The sequence below is a fragment of the Cryptomeria japonica genome, chromosome 10 (genome assembly GCF_030272615.1).
Source record: "Cryptomeria japonica chromosome 10, Sugi_1.0, whole genome shotgun sequence".
Classification (NCBI taxonomy): Eukaryota; Viridiplantae; Streptophyta; class Pinopsida; order Cupressales; family Cupressaceae; genus Cryptomeria; species Cryptomeria japonica.
The window spans coordinates 199205712-199223546 of record NC_081414.1 but is presented as its reverse complement, the minus strand read 5'-3'; the positions used below and the strand labels follow the sequence as shown (position 1 = coordinate 199223546).

Below are 17835 nucleotides of genomic sequence, written 5' to 3'. Positions count from 1 at the left end.
TGATTTTAAAAGGGTTTTGCAAGTTCAAATTGAAGTGGCTACAGTCCAGATTTAATGTCATGGAACAAATTTGTGTGAATTATTCAAAATTAGGGCTTCCACCAATTTTGCTCCCAAGCAAGCAAATCAATGATTTTTTTTGAATTATAGAGGGTTGAATTATGGCGCATTGATTCAAGCATAGTTTTGATTTTAAGGCATTTGGAGTCATTTTCAGTAAGTTATTGGAATTTTAGGGTTATAAATTCACTCTATAGAATGCAATTTGTGGAATTTTGCAGTTTTTTCATCACATTTTTGGAAAGGTTGGAAAAAATCATTTGGGGTAGACTTTGAAATTTGAATTTTTGGATCTGAAAAAATTCTAAAACAATCCGATATAAAGTTTTGGTCAACAAAAAAGTTAGATTTTATGCTATATGGCTGGACCATAGACTAGAGGCAAGCGTGGGAATTCCTACACTTTTGGTAAAGACTTTTGACAAAGGTGATTTATCAATAGAGGAGATGGATACCATAGCCATGGAAGAGGGGAAAGGAAGAAACCAAGAAGATGAAGGAGAATATTTAACACTTGCAAGAGAAATTGGATTATGTACAAGGAGATATTAGATGTATCTAGCATCCATAGCGCATTGGCAAATATCAATGCTTATATCTAGAATTGATCAGGCTTACAATCAGATGCTTCAAGCAACCAAGGTGGATCATCCAAGCTAGTGAATTTGGATCCAAATGCTAACATTTATATGGGATCTAGGAGCTTGATAGCAAAGGTGGATATGTGCAAGTTTGATGCGAAGGATCCATTGACGTGGATGAATCAGACGGAGAATTTTGTGAAGTGTATCAAATTCCAAGTGGGCTAAAAGTGACAATTCATTTGGTATTGTTGTTTGTGTGCACAAAGGAAGAAAAAGGTTCTCATTGTCACATGATTGGTTTTTATAGAAGATCTATAGTCACACTATAGCAATAGTGTGTCAGACAGCCACTTCAACTAGTTAGATAAACTACAAACAAGATTCGTCGATGACTATACTTTGTTGGTAATTAGTGTTCACATGGGTGTTAGGAATTCATGTTAGTTTTCACATGGGATATAGTGTGTGAGGTAAAGTGAGTTAAAGTAGTAAGTCACGTAGTATTTATGAATGTTAGGAATATAGAATTATTTTGTTGTACGTGTGTGTTTGTTTGAGTTGTTAAAACAACTCATATAATTAGGAGTGGTTCCTATAATGTAGGAATCAAAACTCCTATAAGTATGTAGTGCATTGAATGATAGATTTGAAGAGTGTAATAGAAGCAATATATTATTATTGTGTACAAAATCGTCTGCCTCTACCCGTATTTTGTTATATATTCAACAATTCTAGATGCTATCCTTGAGAGTAGATATACTTCTAGAAGAGAACTCAAATGCCTTATTTCTAGGTGGTCTCAAGGATCACATCCAACATGTGAGGTATGGATGTTTAGTTGTACTTCTATATTTGAGTCTTTTGTTCTGGCATGGCAGTTAGAATATATGTTTATAATTCCAAGAAGGCAAGGGTTCAATGGCTCACAACCATTGCATCAACACACTCGATTAACTCAACAAATTGAAGAAAAAAAGGGATTTCCTGTCATGCATTTTTCTAGCATTAGCACTCCACAAATTTCTCAAGGTAGTAGGTTTCTTGAAGATAGAGATAGTGATAGTGTTGTTGGACTTAGGAAGTACTCACAACTTCATCAACAAAAAATTGTTTGAATTGTTATATATATATGGCTCTAGAATTTCAGGTCATGTGTTAAAGTCTGCATAGATGGTAAGCTCTCATCAAATGCAAAAGATGTTTAATATGAGGGTAGATGGGTTTGTGGTCCAATTGTTTTCATTAGAAGCGTATCAATTAAAGACTTCTATTCCATTTGATCTACAATCGATTGTAGATAAGCTCTAATTAGTTTTTGCTGAGATGCCAAAAGTATTGTCTCCTAAAAGAGATCATGATTATGCCATTTAACTAGAATCAAGGAGTCAACTAAATATAACTCCTTACAGGTTTCCATATGTATGCAAAAGTGAGATTGAGAGGGTGGTTCAAGAGATTCGAGAGGTAGGTATTATCAGACATAGTTAGAGTGCATACTCCTCTTCAATGATAATTGTCCGAAAGAAAAATGTCATTTGAAGGATGTGCCCTAGTTACAAAGAGCTCAATAAGTGCAACATAAAAGATAAATTTTGCATTTCAATAATCGATGATTTTTTAGATTAGCTTAATGATGTTTATTTTACCAAACTTGATTTTCATTTTGATTATCATCAAATTAGAATTAGAGATGAGGATGTACATAAGACAACTTTTCAAACCCATGAGAGCTGCTATGAGTTTTTGGTAATGCCTTTGGGTATCACTAATGTGCCATCTACGTTTTAAAGTTTGATGTACTCTATCTCAAGCAATTTCTTTGAAAATTTGTTTTCATATTTTTTGTTGAAATCTTAATATACAACAAAACATGGGAGGAAAGCTTGCAACATGTAAATTAGGTTTTGGACATTCTTGACTAAATTTTATTTTAGTCATCCAAGTGTGTGTTTGGAGTCAAAGAGGTGGAGTACTGTTGACGTGTATTTTGTACGCAATCATACACAGAATAAAATACCCAAAGGCATCTTATCCTCTCTTGAATAAAGTCGCTAACTGCTGAAGATATCGCAAGAAGGATCAGTTAGGATGACTCCAATGTTCTTTTTAGTAGGGTCTCTACGTGTGGATAAGCACCAGTGGTCGTTGTGATTGCTGTGTCATCAAGGGGCCTTACGTTGCCAAAGATTTCTTCTAAACTAAACAAGCTTTTTCAAAAAATATCAAAAGGATAGGGTTTGCAAGAGGTCTAATCTAGTCTAACCCTAAGAATGACTCAATGTGGACAAGACTTGGTGAGATTCTACCAACTTCAATATTGCCATAAATTAACAACTCAATTGAAATTGATGTGATCTTCTAAGGTAACAAATGATTTTTCAATACATCAAAGATCAAGGACATTACCACGAAGGTACATATCCAAGATACAACAACGATTGAAGGTATAAGTGATTCAAATATCTCCAGTCGACCACGCAAGGCGTTCCTACAATCAGCAAGAAGCTAGTGGTTTGGAAAGCGAATCCTACCAAAGATCAAGTCCAACACTTTGTCCTTCGAATTAACACACTACTTTGATTGAGAATGATTCAAGAAAAATGAACAACCATGAAGATAACCAAGAGGATTGCAACAACACACCATAACTTCAATATTTCATTGATCTCAAAGCCATCATGTACAACAATTGTTTAAATTCCTTTCTCAAAGCTCAATCTTGCTACAAAAGTAAATTGCTTCTAAATTCTAATTTCTCTAATCAATGATTTCTAACTCTCTCTGATTTTCTAGTTACAAAAATGAAAGAAATGAGGGTATAAATAGCATCCTCAATTACAATGAACGGTCCAGATCGAAAAGAAGATCAATGGCCAAGATTATGACACCTAAACCCTAATTAGGGTTTGTCACAAATAGCCTCCTTTTTACTGAACAATATTAAATGCATAGCCAAATATTAAATTTGGCACAAAAATCTAGGAGACATAGACCAATGACAATTAAGGTGCCATGTCATCTATAACAACCTCTCATCTAGAATCTTATTCCCTTTCCAATGCTCCTTTTTAGCATATGCAATGAATCTTGATACGATTCCTTCGATCTCAGCAATTGGAATCTCGGGAAGATTCCTCATTCTTTTTCTAAGTGGATGACCTGATCAAATGCCTCGAGAAGAGCAGCATCCCATTCAGGTTCAAGTTCCTTAGTCTTTTCAATCAGGAGCATGGTAGCAAACATCTGGTCCTGATGCTCATCTGTGATAACATTTGCATCCTTGCAAAAGATGACCTTGATTCTATCCTCCAATTCCTGCAAATCCACATCTGTCTCAATCTCGATCCTCCTGCCAAGAATGGTACGTAGTACCTCAAATACTCTGTCCTGGATCCGGTGGATAACCTCCTCAACATGATTGCACCTAGTACTGATGTCCTCGAAGAGAACTTCCTTCATCTGGAGTAAGGTTGACCACTGAAGTAAACTGTGAGGTCCTCCATCCATGATCTTTTCCTGCGCTAAGACCTTCCTCGATGTTTGTCTGATTACTCGCAAGACAGGAATGATAACCTCTTTGGTATGAGCAAAAGCAGCTACTGTTATCATCAAGTTGTGGATGATCTCAAGAACCTGGATAGCTCGGTGAATGGTCTTCATCATCCTTGTTGCAAATTCTACGGCAACTGTATGAGATTTGTCCATCCAAGTGCTCATACGCTGGACCAAACTCCTGAATCTCTCTGCCTCACTAATTGATTGCAGGGGAAGTGCCTGTACGGGTGATCTTGCTAGATCCTGACGTCCCAAAGGCTGATTGAGATGGCTGAAATATGTTCTCCATGCACCGACCTCTCTCTCAAGCTTTCTATTCTTCTCCATTTCTTCTCTAAGCTTGTCTTTCAAGGCCTCAAATGAATCGGTGGCATCATCCATTGTCTGTTCGGCTGTGGATGGACCTAGCTCAAATGTTTCTACATCATATTCTTCTGCAAGGATCTCACCTTCATACTTGTCCACGGCCGGTGTAGCTATCTGCAATTTCCTGGATCCAGTCTCATCTCTAATCATCTTGGACATCTTGGTAGCCTTCCTCTTCTCTGTCACTTCCTGGGAATGTCCAACAAGGCTCTCCAAATCAATTACATTGTCTTCGTCCTCAATCACGATCACCTTAGTTAATCTTTCCTTCAACCAATCTGGGATGGCAGATCTTGTTTCTTTAACCTGTATCTCCTTATGCAATGTTTCTTCTTCTCTGGGAGGAGATGTTACCTCGTCATTGTTCTTGTCTTCATGTAGCTCATAATCTTGGAGAGATCCACTTGGTGACTTTTGAGGTGCCTGTCCCTCTTCCTGTCTATCATTCTGTACCATCGACTCCATAGACTCTTCCACTTCAAGTGTCCTCTTCTCTTGTCGAGAAGATGTGCCGGATGAGCGATCTCGGTTGGCCCCTTGCTTCTTCTTGGAAGATTCTCTCTTCTCAGGTCTTTCTTTCCTCTTCGAGCCTCTTGGATGGAGATTGCCTTCACTTGCACTTCGAAGGTTGCCCTCACTTGTATTTCTGGGATTAGGATTACCTTCGCTTACACTAGCTCCACCTTCAGCTGGTTTCTCTTCCAAAGTGAAAGTCATAGCTATGCCTTGCTCTCTCAACTTCTGATGCTGCACATCAACCCATCTGCGAGTACAAGACAAAACTGGAGCCATCAAAGCATCTAGATCCACAATCTCGGGCTCATTCCAATCTAACCTTACTGATTTGCTTTCTCGATCATAGGATGACTGGAGATGTCTGCCACTGTCCTGAGCTTGGTCGGCCACTCTGTAAATCTTGCATTTCCTGATGAAATCCAAAGAGAATTTAGAGCGCATCTTTATTTTCACTTCGAGATCGTCTAAGAGATTCATCATAAAATCTTCTATCTGAAATTCATGCTTAAATTTCCTACCAACGGTCTCCTCTATATATCCATGTGGGTCAAAGCTTTCTCTCAAAGCAAAGAATGAAAATGAATACAAAGCTAACTCCTTCTCTACGTCATCCATGGCTAAAGCATTATGACATACCTCAACTGAATTGCCTAAGATGATAGGTACAGGAACTCCATTTCCATGTCTGTGTCTGAATGCCTTCGCATAAGCTGCTAACTGTCTTGTTACCTCAAGTAACACAATTCTGTTTGTCGGATATCTCGGCAACATGTATGGAGGTGAAGGACATCCATGAACTCTAATATAAGTAAACTTCGGAAATTGGATAAACCAAGCACCGTACCTCTTTACTAGTTCTTGTGCATCCTGAGATAATCTATTGTGAATCCCACCTTGCAACGTCCTCGTGATGTTCATCGTGAAGGTATCATTTACTAGCTTGTAGTTACTTCCTGGTGGATGATGCAAGTGAACATAGGAATCACAAACTCTGACCTCGTCGGGTCCTCTTCCAATCACTCCTCTGTGAGGTAGTCCCGCGTACTCAAAGCTCCTGATCAAGGCATATATGACGTATGAACTCATGTGGAAGGACTTGGTAGCCTTCAGTCTCCTCAACTGTACATCCAAGCAATGGCTAATCATTCTAGCCCAATGAATTATTCCTTTTCCCTGAACTATCACCTGGATGAAGTAGAACATCCACTTCTCAAAGTAGAAGGCTTGAGGAGCTCCTGTGACTCGGTTGAGCATCGTTATCAAATCTCTGTACTCCTCTTGGAAATCGATCCTATGTGGTGTGTTCGGTATCTTGCTCAGGCGAGGACAACTCTTGAGTAGCCAATTCTTGTTGATGATGCTTAGGCAAGCATCTGGATCATCTTCGTACATGGATCTGGCTCCTTCTATGCTTTTGTAGACCATATCTCTGTGTTCTGGAAGATGGAAAGCCTCACTTATAGCTTCCTCTGAAAGATAAGCTAAAGTGTTTCCCTCATTGGATACGATCGTTCTGGACTGTGGATCATAATGACGAGCACATTCGATCATCAACTCATGGCACTGTACTGCTGGAGGGAAGCCGGTTGCCTTAATGATGCCACTTTCAATTATCCTCCTGGCGACAGGTGATGGCTTGCCAATGTAAGGGACCTCTCGAAACTTCTTCGTACTGAAGTTGCCCAAGTTGGTATCTCCAATGTTGCTCCACTTAGACACGATCTTGGTCTCCAGTTCTTCGTTCTTTTGATCTTCCTTCATGAGAGCTGGACGACTGGTGGATGCTCTCGCCTTCGGGTTCGCCATTGTAACACCTACACAACATTTCATAATAAGTAACAGATTTTGCAATGTATAACTAGATTAGATTAAAGATTAATTTTAGGAAACTTCATGATAAGTCCTTGAGTTATCATTTCCTAAATATGATTGAGCTACTGAAATTCAAAATTTCAAAATTCAAAATTTTAGGCTATGACGATCAAAATTCAAAATTAAAGACAAGGAATCACATCCTCATACCTCTCTTGAGAGCTAAACTTTAAAATGCAAAATTGAGAAATTCGTCTAGGCAAAAATCGAAGCTTGGAAGATTTCAACGTGATTCCCTTCAAACGAACGTTCCCCTTAGCAACTTCGCCACCTTTGGGGGGTCTTTGACGTGATCTTGGCAAGTTCGCTCAACTTCAACCAAACTCGCACTCTCCTTGATGATGTTTCACACTTCTCCTTTATGAAATTCGCACTTACTTTATTCTCCAAAATCGCATATGAAAAGATGATAAAATGGTGATTTGAAATGCAATATCACCTCTCCCCTTTATAGGCGCTTACCTCATCAATTCCCATAGGCCGACTTTGTAAATAAAGCAATTTAAAAAACAAATTTTAAATAAAATTAAGGGCCGACTTTGTAAAATAAAACAAATAAAACCCAAGCGCCCCAATTTTTAATTTAAAATAATAATTAATTCATTTAATGCCTCCGTTTTTAATTAATTCGATTTTTTTTTTTTAAGGCAATAAATAATTAATAAATGCTTATGCGCTATTTTTTAAATGCTATTAATTGAATATTCAAATTTATCGATTTTTTAGCATTTAATAAAATTCAAAAAAAATGTGTTAGCGCCAAAATTTGGGAGAAGTAAGGGTACAAACCCTATCGCTCTGGTCCCTGGGAGAGGGACAGGAGCGAATTAACATTTTAGTCTTGAATCTCTCGCCTTTTACGTTCAAAATCACCTTCTTCACGTTGAAACTGACATCTTTAACAAGAATCTTGGGCTTGATTGACTTGATTTCGTAGACGAATGCCCCTTGTGATCATTATCGCCCTGGTCCTTGACTGAGGGACAGGAGCGAACTTGCATTTTCTCCTTGACCTTTGTCTCTTCGATCACCAATCTTCATCATGAGGCAAGCAACAACGTCATCCTTCCATTCCACGCTTACTTTATTCGTCCTTAACAAGGCACTTTGATGTTTGAATGATTTTCGCCCTGGTCCCTTGGTGAGGGACAGGAGCGAACTCTGTGTTCTAGCCAAAACTCGGCATTTCTTAACCTTAACTTCTCGTTCATCATCTTCCAAATGATATTTTCAACCTTGTATAATCTTGCTTTGACGTGATTTTTGAAGGAAAATGAGTGATTTAATGAAAATCGCCCTGGTCCTTGCCTGAAGGACAGGAGCGATCCTTTGTGTCTTGGGCTCGTTCTTGTTCCTATCAACTCGCCATCGCCTTCACAATGAAAAATAAGGTCCTTTGATCCTTCTTGAACGTATGAAATGCGATTAACATCCAAAACTTAAGCCTTTATAGAGATTTCGCTTTGGTCCCTGGCTGAGGGACAGGAGCGAATTTGGGCATATAGTATAAATCCTTCATCTTTGGCGGTCTTTGCAACTTCATTCTTCTTCGAGACACCTCAAACATCATTGCTTCCTTGTATCCTGACTTAGAGTGACCTTAAACTTGAAAGAAAGGCAACATAACTAACATTTCGCCCTGGTCCCTGGCTGAGGGACAGGAGCGAACTTGCACTTGTAGGCTCAATTATGTTTTGCTAACTCCCAAATTTGTCTTCAATGGACTCGTTGTGCTCCCTTTCACGTATTCTTGGCATGAAATTCGCTTGAACTTAGTGAGAAATTCATCTAAAGAAGGAATCGCTCTGGTCCCTGGCTAAGGGACAGGAGCGCCTAGGACAATATGGAGTTCACCTGGCGTTTTGCAATCTTCAATTTATCTTCAATGGGTCCGTTATGCTACCTTTACTTGCCTCAAACTCAAAACTTACTTGATTTTTTGTCCAAATCATACCTTATAAGGAAATTCGCTCTGGTCCCTGGGAGAGGGATGGGAGCTACCATTAAAGTTCGCCCTGGTCCCTGGCTGAGGGACAGGAGCGATTTAGCTTCTAGGTCTAGTTTTCCTTATGTTTGCGCTTTCAAATTATATTCAACTAATAAAATGCACTTCCTTGGTTCTCCTCAAATCGTCAAATCGTTCAAATCTTGCAAGGACAAGGTAATGTTGGATTTTAAGCTTCGGTCCTTCAGTGAGGGACAGGAGCGATTTTTGCTCCTGGCACATTTCCATGCTTGTGAACTTCTTCAAATTATATTCAACGGAAAGAACATGCCTCCCTTTATCACTTCCAATCCGAAATTCGTCTTGATCCTGCAAAGACAGTAAAATTTTGAAAAACAAGCTCCGGTCCTTCAGTGAGGGACAGGAGCGATTTTGCTTCCACAGGTCAAAATATCAAGGTTTCAGGACTTCAATCACTTCACAAGGCAAAAACAAGTCATTTCCAATGCCCGGAATCAATTATCAAAATTCTCAAAAATCATTCAATCAGACAAAAATCAAAATCTCATCATTAACACTCAGACAAATTTGGACTTGCATTCAAAATTCCGACTGAAACTAGATAGATTCACTTGACCTCTGACGAATTCACTTTATTTCCAAAATTGCATCCTACGGAAGGAAGCTCAAAAGGCTCTCAAGACTGACTGGACTTTGGCCTAAAAACACTAAAACAGGAACCCTAAGGCTTGACCCTAATCCAGACAACTGACATACTAAACCAAAACCCTAAAAAGCGGAGAGAAAGGCGAGAAAAACGAGCAAAAAGAGGGGGTCCCCATTTTAATGGGGGGATGTGTGAAATGGTCACAACAAGTACCTAGGTCATATTGTTTCACATGAGGGAGTTAAGGTGGATCCTCACAAGATCAAGGCCATTGTAGAATGGCAAATGCTTAAGATCCTTAAGAACCTATAGGGTTTTTTACGGCATATAGGTTATTCTTGCTGACTTGTGAAGAATTATGGTATCATAGCATCATCTCTCATAGCCTTGTTGAAGAAGGATTCCTTCTAGTGGAATGAGGTGGCTACTTAGGCTTTTGAGTAATGAAAGGAAGTCACATTTATAAGTCCAGTCTAAGGTACTCTAGATTTTTCTAAACCATTCATCATGTAATTCGATGTTTTAAGAGATGGCATTAGAGGAATGCAAGAAGGAAAGCCCATAACATTTTACTGCTACCAACTCAGGTAAGAAATTGTTGAAGCTAGTTTAAGAGAAGGAAATGTAGGCTATCTTGCATGCAGCCAAACATTGAAGACCTTCTAATGAGAACACATTTGATGGTAAAGACAGACCGTGTATGAATACTATTCAGAAATTACATGGGATTCCAAAAGTTATAGTAAGTGATCATGATCCTTTATTTGCAAGTAATTCTTGGATTGATGTTTGCACACTCAACATGTTCATAGCTCATCATACATCCCTAATCAAATTGACAAATTGAGGTGGTCAACAAATGCTTGCAAGGTTATGTCCGATGTTTTGCTTTAGGTAAATAAAAGAGATGGGTGCAATGGCTACCTATAGTAGAATGGTGATATAACACTTCCTTCCATGCTTACTCCAAGATGTCTTCATTTTTGGCACTATATGGGTATTGGCCACCATCATTTGCCTCTTCTTTGTGGTTACTTGCTAGTCTAAGAGAGGACTTGGCAATGACAAAACATAATGAAACATGTCAATCAACATTGTAGTGAAAAGACTTTTGAAGTGGGAGATTGGGTCGTTGTGCACCCAAGTATTATGGCCCTTGTAAGGTATTGTAGAAGAATGGAAGTGTGGCACGCAAATTGGAGTTACCTATGTCAAGAAAAATACATTGACTTTTCTATGTTTCATGTTTGAAGAAGGTTATTGGGCAAAAAGTTCTAGCACAAATTTGTTACCTAAGTTTGATGAGGAGAGCAATATAGTTCTGGGTCTAGAGGCAATTATTCAAACACACTTAATAGGTTGCTGACAAGGGCAATCACAAAGTATTTGAACAAGTGGAAGAACTCTCTAGTTGAAGAGGCTACATGGGGAAATGAGGATTTTTTAGAAGCATCCACTGTTGATTAGTGTTGAGGACAATGTTTCTTTGAAGACGAGGGACATGCTATACCCTTAATCTTATAGTGTGTGTAGGGTTATGAGTAGTCGAATTCTGGTTACTTTAACTCTTAATCAATATATATGATGATTAAGATAGTCTTATATAGGTAGTTAAGTTGGCTTGGGTGGCATCCAAGGTAGAAGTATAGCATATATATCAGGTAGTAATTAGTTTATGGGCATCATATTTTGAATTGTGTTCTTTGAGATTTTTGGATGTCTGCTCACTCATTCTCAAGTATTTGTAGCATATTTCCTATTATATTTTTCTCTTGTGAAAGTTGTTTCATTACAATTCTAGAATATTGTACAAGGTACCTGGATTGAGGATAACCAAGGAAAACATAAGAAGAGCACTTAATAAAGAGAAAGGGCGAATCCCTAATGATAGTTAAATGAGGAAAAGTTTCTCCTTAGTGGCAAGAAGACAATGGATCCTACATAAAAGGACAAGTCATATTTCAAGCAATTGGAAAAACAAGTTGTGATCTGTAAGTTCACTGGAATATTGCCTTCTGTAAAGTTTCTTCAATCCTAGATTATTTGAAATTGGAAAATAAGGGTTTGGTTTGCATCATGCACCTAATCAAGGGTCTCTTCTTTGCCATTTTCAACTTAGTGGAAGAGAGAGGTGAGTTTCAGCATTGGACCTTATTTTTACTAAGCACAGGCCTTACTGCAGATTCTGGACACTTACCTTTGATTGAAATATGCAAGATCTTAGAATACTGGAAACCTCACGTTCTTCAAAGTTTAGTGTATAGGTATAAGGACATTTATTTGTAGGGCTAAGTCTACCTTGTAATATTCTTTCATTTCATCACTTGGTTATGTGTAAACACATGCCTATTAAGTGTAATACCAAGAAAATTCAGTTGCAATTGGAAATTGGATTTTGGAATTAATTCCATTAGATGCTACAAATGCCATAGTCAAGGGCACATAGAGAGTGCTTATGACTAGGAGAATATAAATCAGATGTTAGGTATAAGTTTAGTCAAAGAGGACCATGGCACAACAAAGCCAACCTAGGCAGCTAAGATTTGGAGCAACATGCCATACCTTAAGAAACTTCTGCCCCTATCACAGAACCTAACCTAGATAGGAAGGGTTTTGGAATTTGAATACATCTTTAGGAGAAAAAGGAAATCAATACATAAATCAATTTCTAGATCGAATCTTCCCATAAAACACCATTATCTAGGAGAGCACACTTATTGTGGAGATCGGAAGATTGAGATGACTAAAATAGAGCAAATCAGTTGTCATATTAAAGTGAGCTAGAAAATTATGCTAATAAATTATAAATTTGTTGGATACCAAATCTTTCAAATTAAAAGCACGACTCTACTTGATGTAACAGGAAGGGAAACTAAGTCACAAATGCTTCAGGAGGAAGCCTAAAGTTTAATTAACTTTGCAATCCTATGTATATTTTGCATCTCCAACAGTCTTGGAAGGTGTACTTGGACACCTAGAGTGTAAGTGGAGAAATAATTTGTAAATTAGATTGTCCTAGAATCTTGATATTAGTTGTTATATGCATTTATGAGGGAGGTGGAGCACTTTGACTCCATAAATTGAATATCCATGAAATATAGATATTTTTAAGGATCTAAAGCTTTTATTATTCACCCTATAAAATAAATCAACCTTAAGATATAATGAACTTATCAATTAGAAGCTACTTTGATTGCATGCATAAGTATACATTGATTGAACAAGTACAAAAGCGGATTTGAGTTGAAGGAAACAACACTTTTTTTAATATATAAATAGTCTCAAGTGTTTCAGGTGTACAACATTCATGATTATGTTATCCCAGGCGTCAAAAGCAAAAATCACAACACGTAGTTGTGATCTATGGTAGAGAGGAGCTTGTATCACTTGACTTAGCATCACTAGCTCTATGCGGGGTCCTACATTTGTATCTTGGACAAGTCTGCAAATGTTGCTACAAACATAGGAGCATTACTTAGGATAGGGATCGACTTGGCAAACCAAAAGCAGAAATATAAATTTGTTACTTTGGATTTAACTGGGAAAAAGTCGAATGGCTAAAAAATCTTGCTTTTACCATCTAGTATGGGGGAAACTGGTCTTTAGTTTTTGGTCTCTAAAATTAGTGTGTGTATTTGGGGGCAGTAGTCCTCAGCAGGGTTGAGAGGCAGCACTCCCCATGTGTGAAAGTCACACAGATAACACTGGGGGGGGGGTGGGTGGGGATCAGTGTTATAAATTTTTCAATACTTGCAGCAAACTCAGAGATTATCAAACATAGAGATATAGAAATAACAGCATAACACGCAACAAGAACACATAATATATCACGTGGAAAAACCCTTTCGGGTCAAAAAATCACAGTTCAAAGTTTCTCCTATTTAAAAAAAACAAAAACCCAATGGGCTACAACCCAAGTTTCAAACTGAGCACCAACTCAGTGAAAATGAGACACCAATCTCTGATCAGCTAGGATTCTTGAGAAAGAGGCTCCAACCTCTTGAGAGCGCCAACTCTCATATACTGATAAATGTTTACAAAGAACAGATTCTGACCCACTTGAAAGATGAGCATCAAAATATTTTCAGGTCTACATGAACAGCACTATTGAAACATTTCCCAAATCTGTAGCTGCCGCCAGCTGCTGTCAGTCCTAAACATAGCATGTATAAAGGAGTTTCACGGAGTTGGTAAAGAATTAAAAGTGCCAGCTGTAGCCAACAATCGAATCTTGAAGAAAAGTCAGCCTCTTCACATAACACCCAAAAGCTTTGGACATACTTCGATTGAAAAAAGATATTAACGACCTTTTTGACTATTCAAAGGATGACATGGCATATGATATTACTAAGCAGCTGATGAAAAGACAAGTAATCATCCAACTAGCTGAAGCTGACAGCCAGAAACCTGAAGCAGCCAACCAGGCAGCTCAAGCAGCTCAAGCAAAATCGAGAAAAAATAAAGAATAAACAGTAGCTCGAAAAGCACTTCAAACTTAGTCAAATATTATTGAGTAATCTTCCAACTTGAATAGCACAGGCTTGACAAAAGCACTTGACATCAATGACAATGTCTAACAATGTGGTCTTAGCGTTATTTGAAATGACTTTCATCTAGGATTATCTGAAATGAACTTCATTGAGCCCAAATTGATTTCTTTGAGCCATTTTTAATAATTTAATTGCTTTTAACCAATCTCCAAGAGTCTTCCACAACTCCAAAAAATGCAAGTGTTGAAGCAATAGAGAGTAGTAATTGAGCGCTAACTATGTTTGCTGCAAATATGTTTGTTGGTTTTAACTTTTTATTTTAATGGATTGTATTCTTAGCTTCGATTCTTTTTTTTTTCTCTTTGCCTCTGCTTCCAAATAAAATGAACATCATTTTGAATTTTAAAGATCATTTTATGTGTTTGAGGTTTGAACATTTTGACTTTTTACTCTTTTTCTAGATTTCCACTCGACTCTCATGGCTGAATTTTCCAGCTGAGATTTGCCAGGTTTGGTGAGTTTGACCAAACTCATTGGGTACCTGGGTTTTGAGTTTCTAAACTTCGGTTTACTGTACTTGCCTTGGGACTCGCCAAGTTTGCTTGAGTCTTGGCGAGTCTTGTAATTATGATGCATACCCCAGGTGTTTGTGTTAATCCCATGTTTCAGGTATAAATGGGTTGGATATGTTTCTAGTGTTCTCTTATACCTAAAAGATAGAACTACGAGATGTTTCCGTCTCCACTAGGAATGTGTATTGAGGGTATGCATTTTATGAACAAGCTCATCTTTGAAGATATTCTTTGAAGATATTTATTTATCAGGTCTACATTTCCATTGTTTATTTTGCATTTTGATGATCACAATTTCATTTTTTTGTATTTGGTTCTCCAAGTTTCCAGGTTGGGTAGGCAAGGTTTGAGGAATAGCAAAAAAAATGCTATAATCTGGGGACTGCAGGGGGATGTAGAAAACAAATAATTAACAATAAGGCTTAGACAGGGGACGTGTTCCTAGAAAGGTTGAGAGAAAAGATGTTTTAGACCACTTCTGGTGTTGACTTATTGATGATTTTCATGATTATCAGCAAGAGAGGCAACATGGTTGTTTATTGCAACAACTGTTTCCGGAGCTATTGCAGAATGTGCACTATATGCAGGATGAGGAGTTGCTGTCAATATTGTGATTTGGCAAGCACAATAAGTTTACTCTCCCCATAAAGCATAGAATACACAGAAAGCTGTGGAGAGATCTGCAGCAAATGTAGATTCTTTCGTTTCCTTCACCTTCCTCTAACTTTCAGTTTCTTGAGTTCTCTTATTGCATGCCAAAAATCTGAAAATGCAAATGGAAACAAGAAAATGATAGTGGGCTAAGGAAAACAGGAAGAAAATATAAGTTTCGTAAACTGGGGGCCTTGTGGCACCTCAACAGGGATGCTGTGGGGGATGACAGGACTTTCTTGAGATGTCAGGGACACCTTGGCATCCCCCCTGGGGGCCCTCTATGGGGAATGTCCTGGGAGACCCCCATATTGAGGGGGCATTCCTGTTATGACCCCAAAAACAGAAAAAATGGATATCCCAATCCCTACATCACCAGATTGTCATCTGTACCCAGAATAGCATGAAAAACCCTGGGGACACATCCCCCATATTGAGGGGGCATTCCTGTTATGACCCCAAAAAACAGAAAAAATGGATATCCCAATCCCTACATCACCAGATTGTCATCTGTACCCAGAATGGCATGAAAAACCCTGGGGATGTGTCCTTGGGAACACTGAATATTAGCAGGAACTATTTTTTTTTGCATGTATTCTTATTTAAGTGGTTTGCTTAGAACAGTTTCCCTGTAGATTTCAGTGTAAAGATTAGGTGGGATGACTTCTTGTGCGACTTTTTTTTGTTTCTCTCAACTTTTTGTTTCTCTCAACTTTTTGTTTCTTGTTTTCCTGCACAGAAGAGTAATTTTGTGTTACTGTTTTTACTTCGTTGCTCTTGGTGTAAAACTAGTTTTAGTTGCATCTACTTTTATTATTACATTTTGATTTGCTTGCTTGCACAGCTGAAGTTTTTAATTGAATTTGAAGAATTTTGAGTTACGAATTAAAAATTAGCGTTTATTTTATTGTTTGATTTAAAGAGAAATAAGTATGACCCTATATGTTAGTGCATTTAAAGTCACGTACATCTGTATGTCATGAAGAATTCATTATTGAAAACTTCTATTATCTAGTTAGCAGTATCATGATCTCTTTCTGTTCTTTGTCCTACCAGTTTGGCTTTCTTACTGGTGCAGTGTATGTCAATTATAAATTGTAGTTGATTATTATGGATCTAGCTTAAGAGCAGTTCTTATATCTTAATGATATTTGTGATTTGCATTTTGCTTTCCAAGAATGCAGAAGTTAATTTGAAGCTATAAGATGTTATATATTTTCAAAAAGGTTCAGAATTCTATTAAAAAGGGTGTTTGATATCCCAAGCGTTGGTCTAGACAGGATAAGAATTATACAATGCTGTTCAACATAGGGCAGAAGATCAATAGCCAAGGACTATTCAAAGATTGAGTAGCTATTATTGTATGCCTGCCGACTGTCACTAGAGAATTAATGGAGATGTTTTTCTAAGAGTTTGGAACAATTTTATAAATTAAGATTAGAAAATTCGGCCCTGAAGCATATATGTTATATTGAACTAATAGTTTCTTACAACATCTGTTACTCTGGTATCTAAGTGGCGAGTTCTTGTGTTTTTACAGGTGAAGCGTTGAAATAATTTTTGGTCCTTATTAATGCTATTCACAGTGGAGAGCAGTTTTGAATAGAAAGGTTTGGACAAAGTTACTTGTAGAATGTGCTATATTTTGGGCAGAAAGCTTCTTCGGCTGGCTTGATCTAATATTTTATTCCTCCATCAAGGGTGCTTTAATGTTACAAACTATTCAAGCACTGATATTTGTCATTGGGCATTCAAAATGTAATTTGGTATTACGGCAGTCTAATTCTTCAACGAGAGCAACTTTCAACGAGAGCAACTTTTTATGTTAATTCTTATTTCATTCAATAAATGTTTTGGCCTTTGTTTTCTGTTTCAGTTATGAATATAAAGAAATAAAGCTTCTTTGGCAATGCATTGTTTTAGTGCAACGATACTCCTTAGCTGGCTTAATGCATTATATTTAGCTGGCCAATTTTCTAATGTGAGTAGGTCCTCATGTTTTACTAATGTGTTCATCCAACAATATTTTGGCTTTTGTTGTTGGTCTTTTTAAGGCGTTCAAGAATCCTTATCTGGGTAATCGTTAGTGTAGATATTGAGGCCAGTTGTTGCACAAAGCATGCACAAAATCCATAATACATTTTCTTAAAATTCATCTTATGAAAGTTGTAAGAGTGAAAAATTCAGATACGCAACTTCATGTTTAGTTAAGAATCAAATAGAATATATTAGAGCGTGTAATTTGTTGCCCTTCAGACGGAGTGATTTGTTGAATTTTTATAGGATGACAACCTTGGTGAATGATCCCTGCACCTCTCCTACACAAAGGCCTATGCCTCATAAAAAATCGTGCCTGACCAAGCCTATAACCCAAATCTCATCACTATAGTTTCATAGGATCCCACTCTTATCTGAAATGAACTTTACCCATTGTGGTACCATGCCTGAAGGGCCTTCCTCAGGCTCTATTTAGATATTCTAGCATTTGCACTTAGGAGGTTAGAAGGGATAGCCGATAGGATATTAAAAGGTAACATATAAATTGGAATGATTTGAA

General features: G+C 37.7%; 1 protein-coding gene across 1 annotated transcript in view; it reads left to right on the top strand.

The window, feature by feature from the left end:
• Positions 1-17199, top strand: part of LOC131057624 (uncharacterized) — a 64955-nt gene extending 47756 nt beyond the window's left edge. The window contains exon 9 of the mRNA XM_057991772.2: positions 16819-17199. Coding sequence (XP_057847755.1) covers positions 16819-16830 — 12 coding nt within the window. The 3' untranslated portion in view covers positions 16831-17199. The remainder of the gene's footprint in view (positions 1-16818) is intronic.
• The last annotated feature ends 636 nt before the right edge of the window (positions 17200-17835 follow it).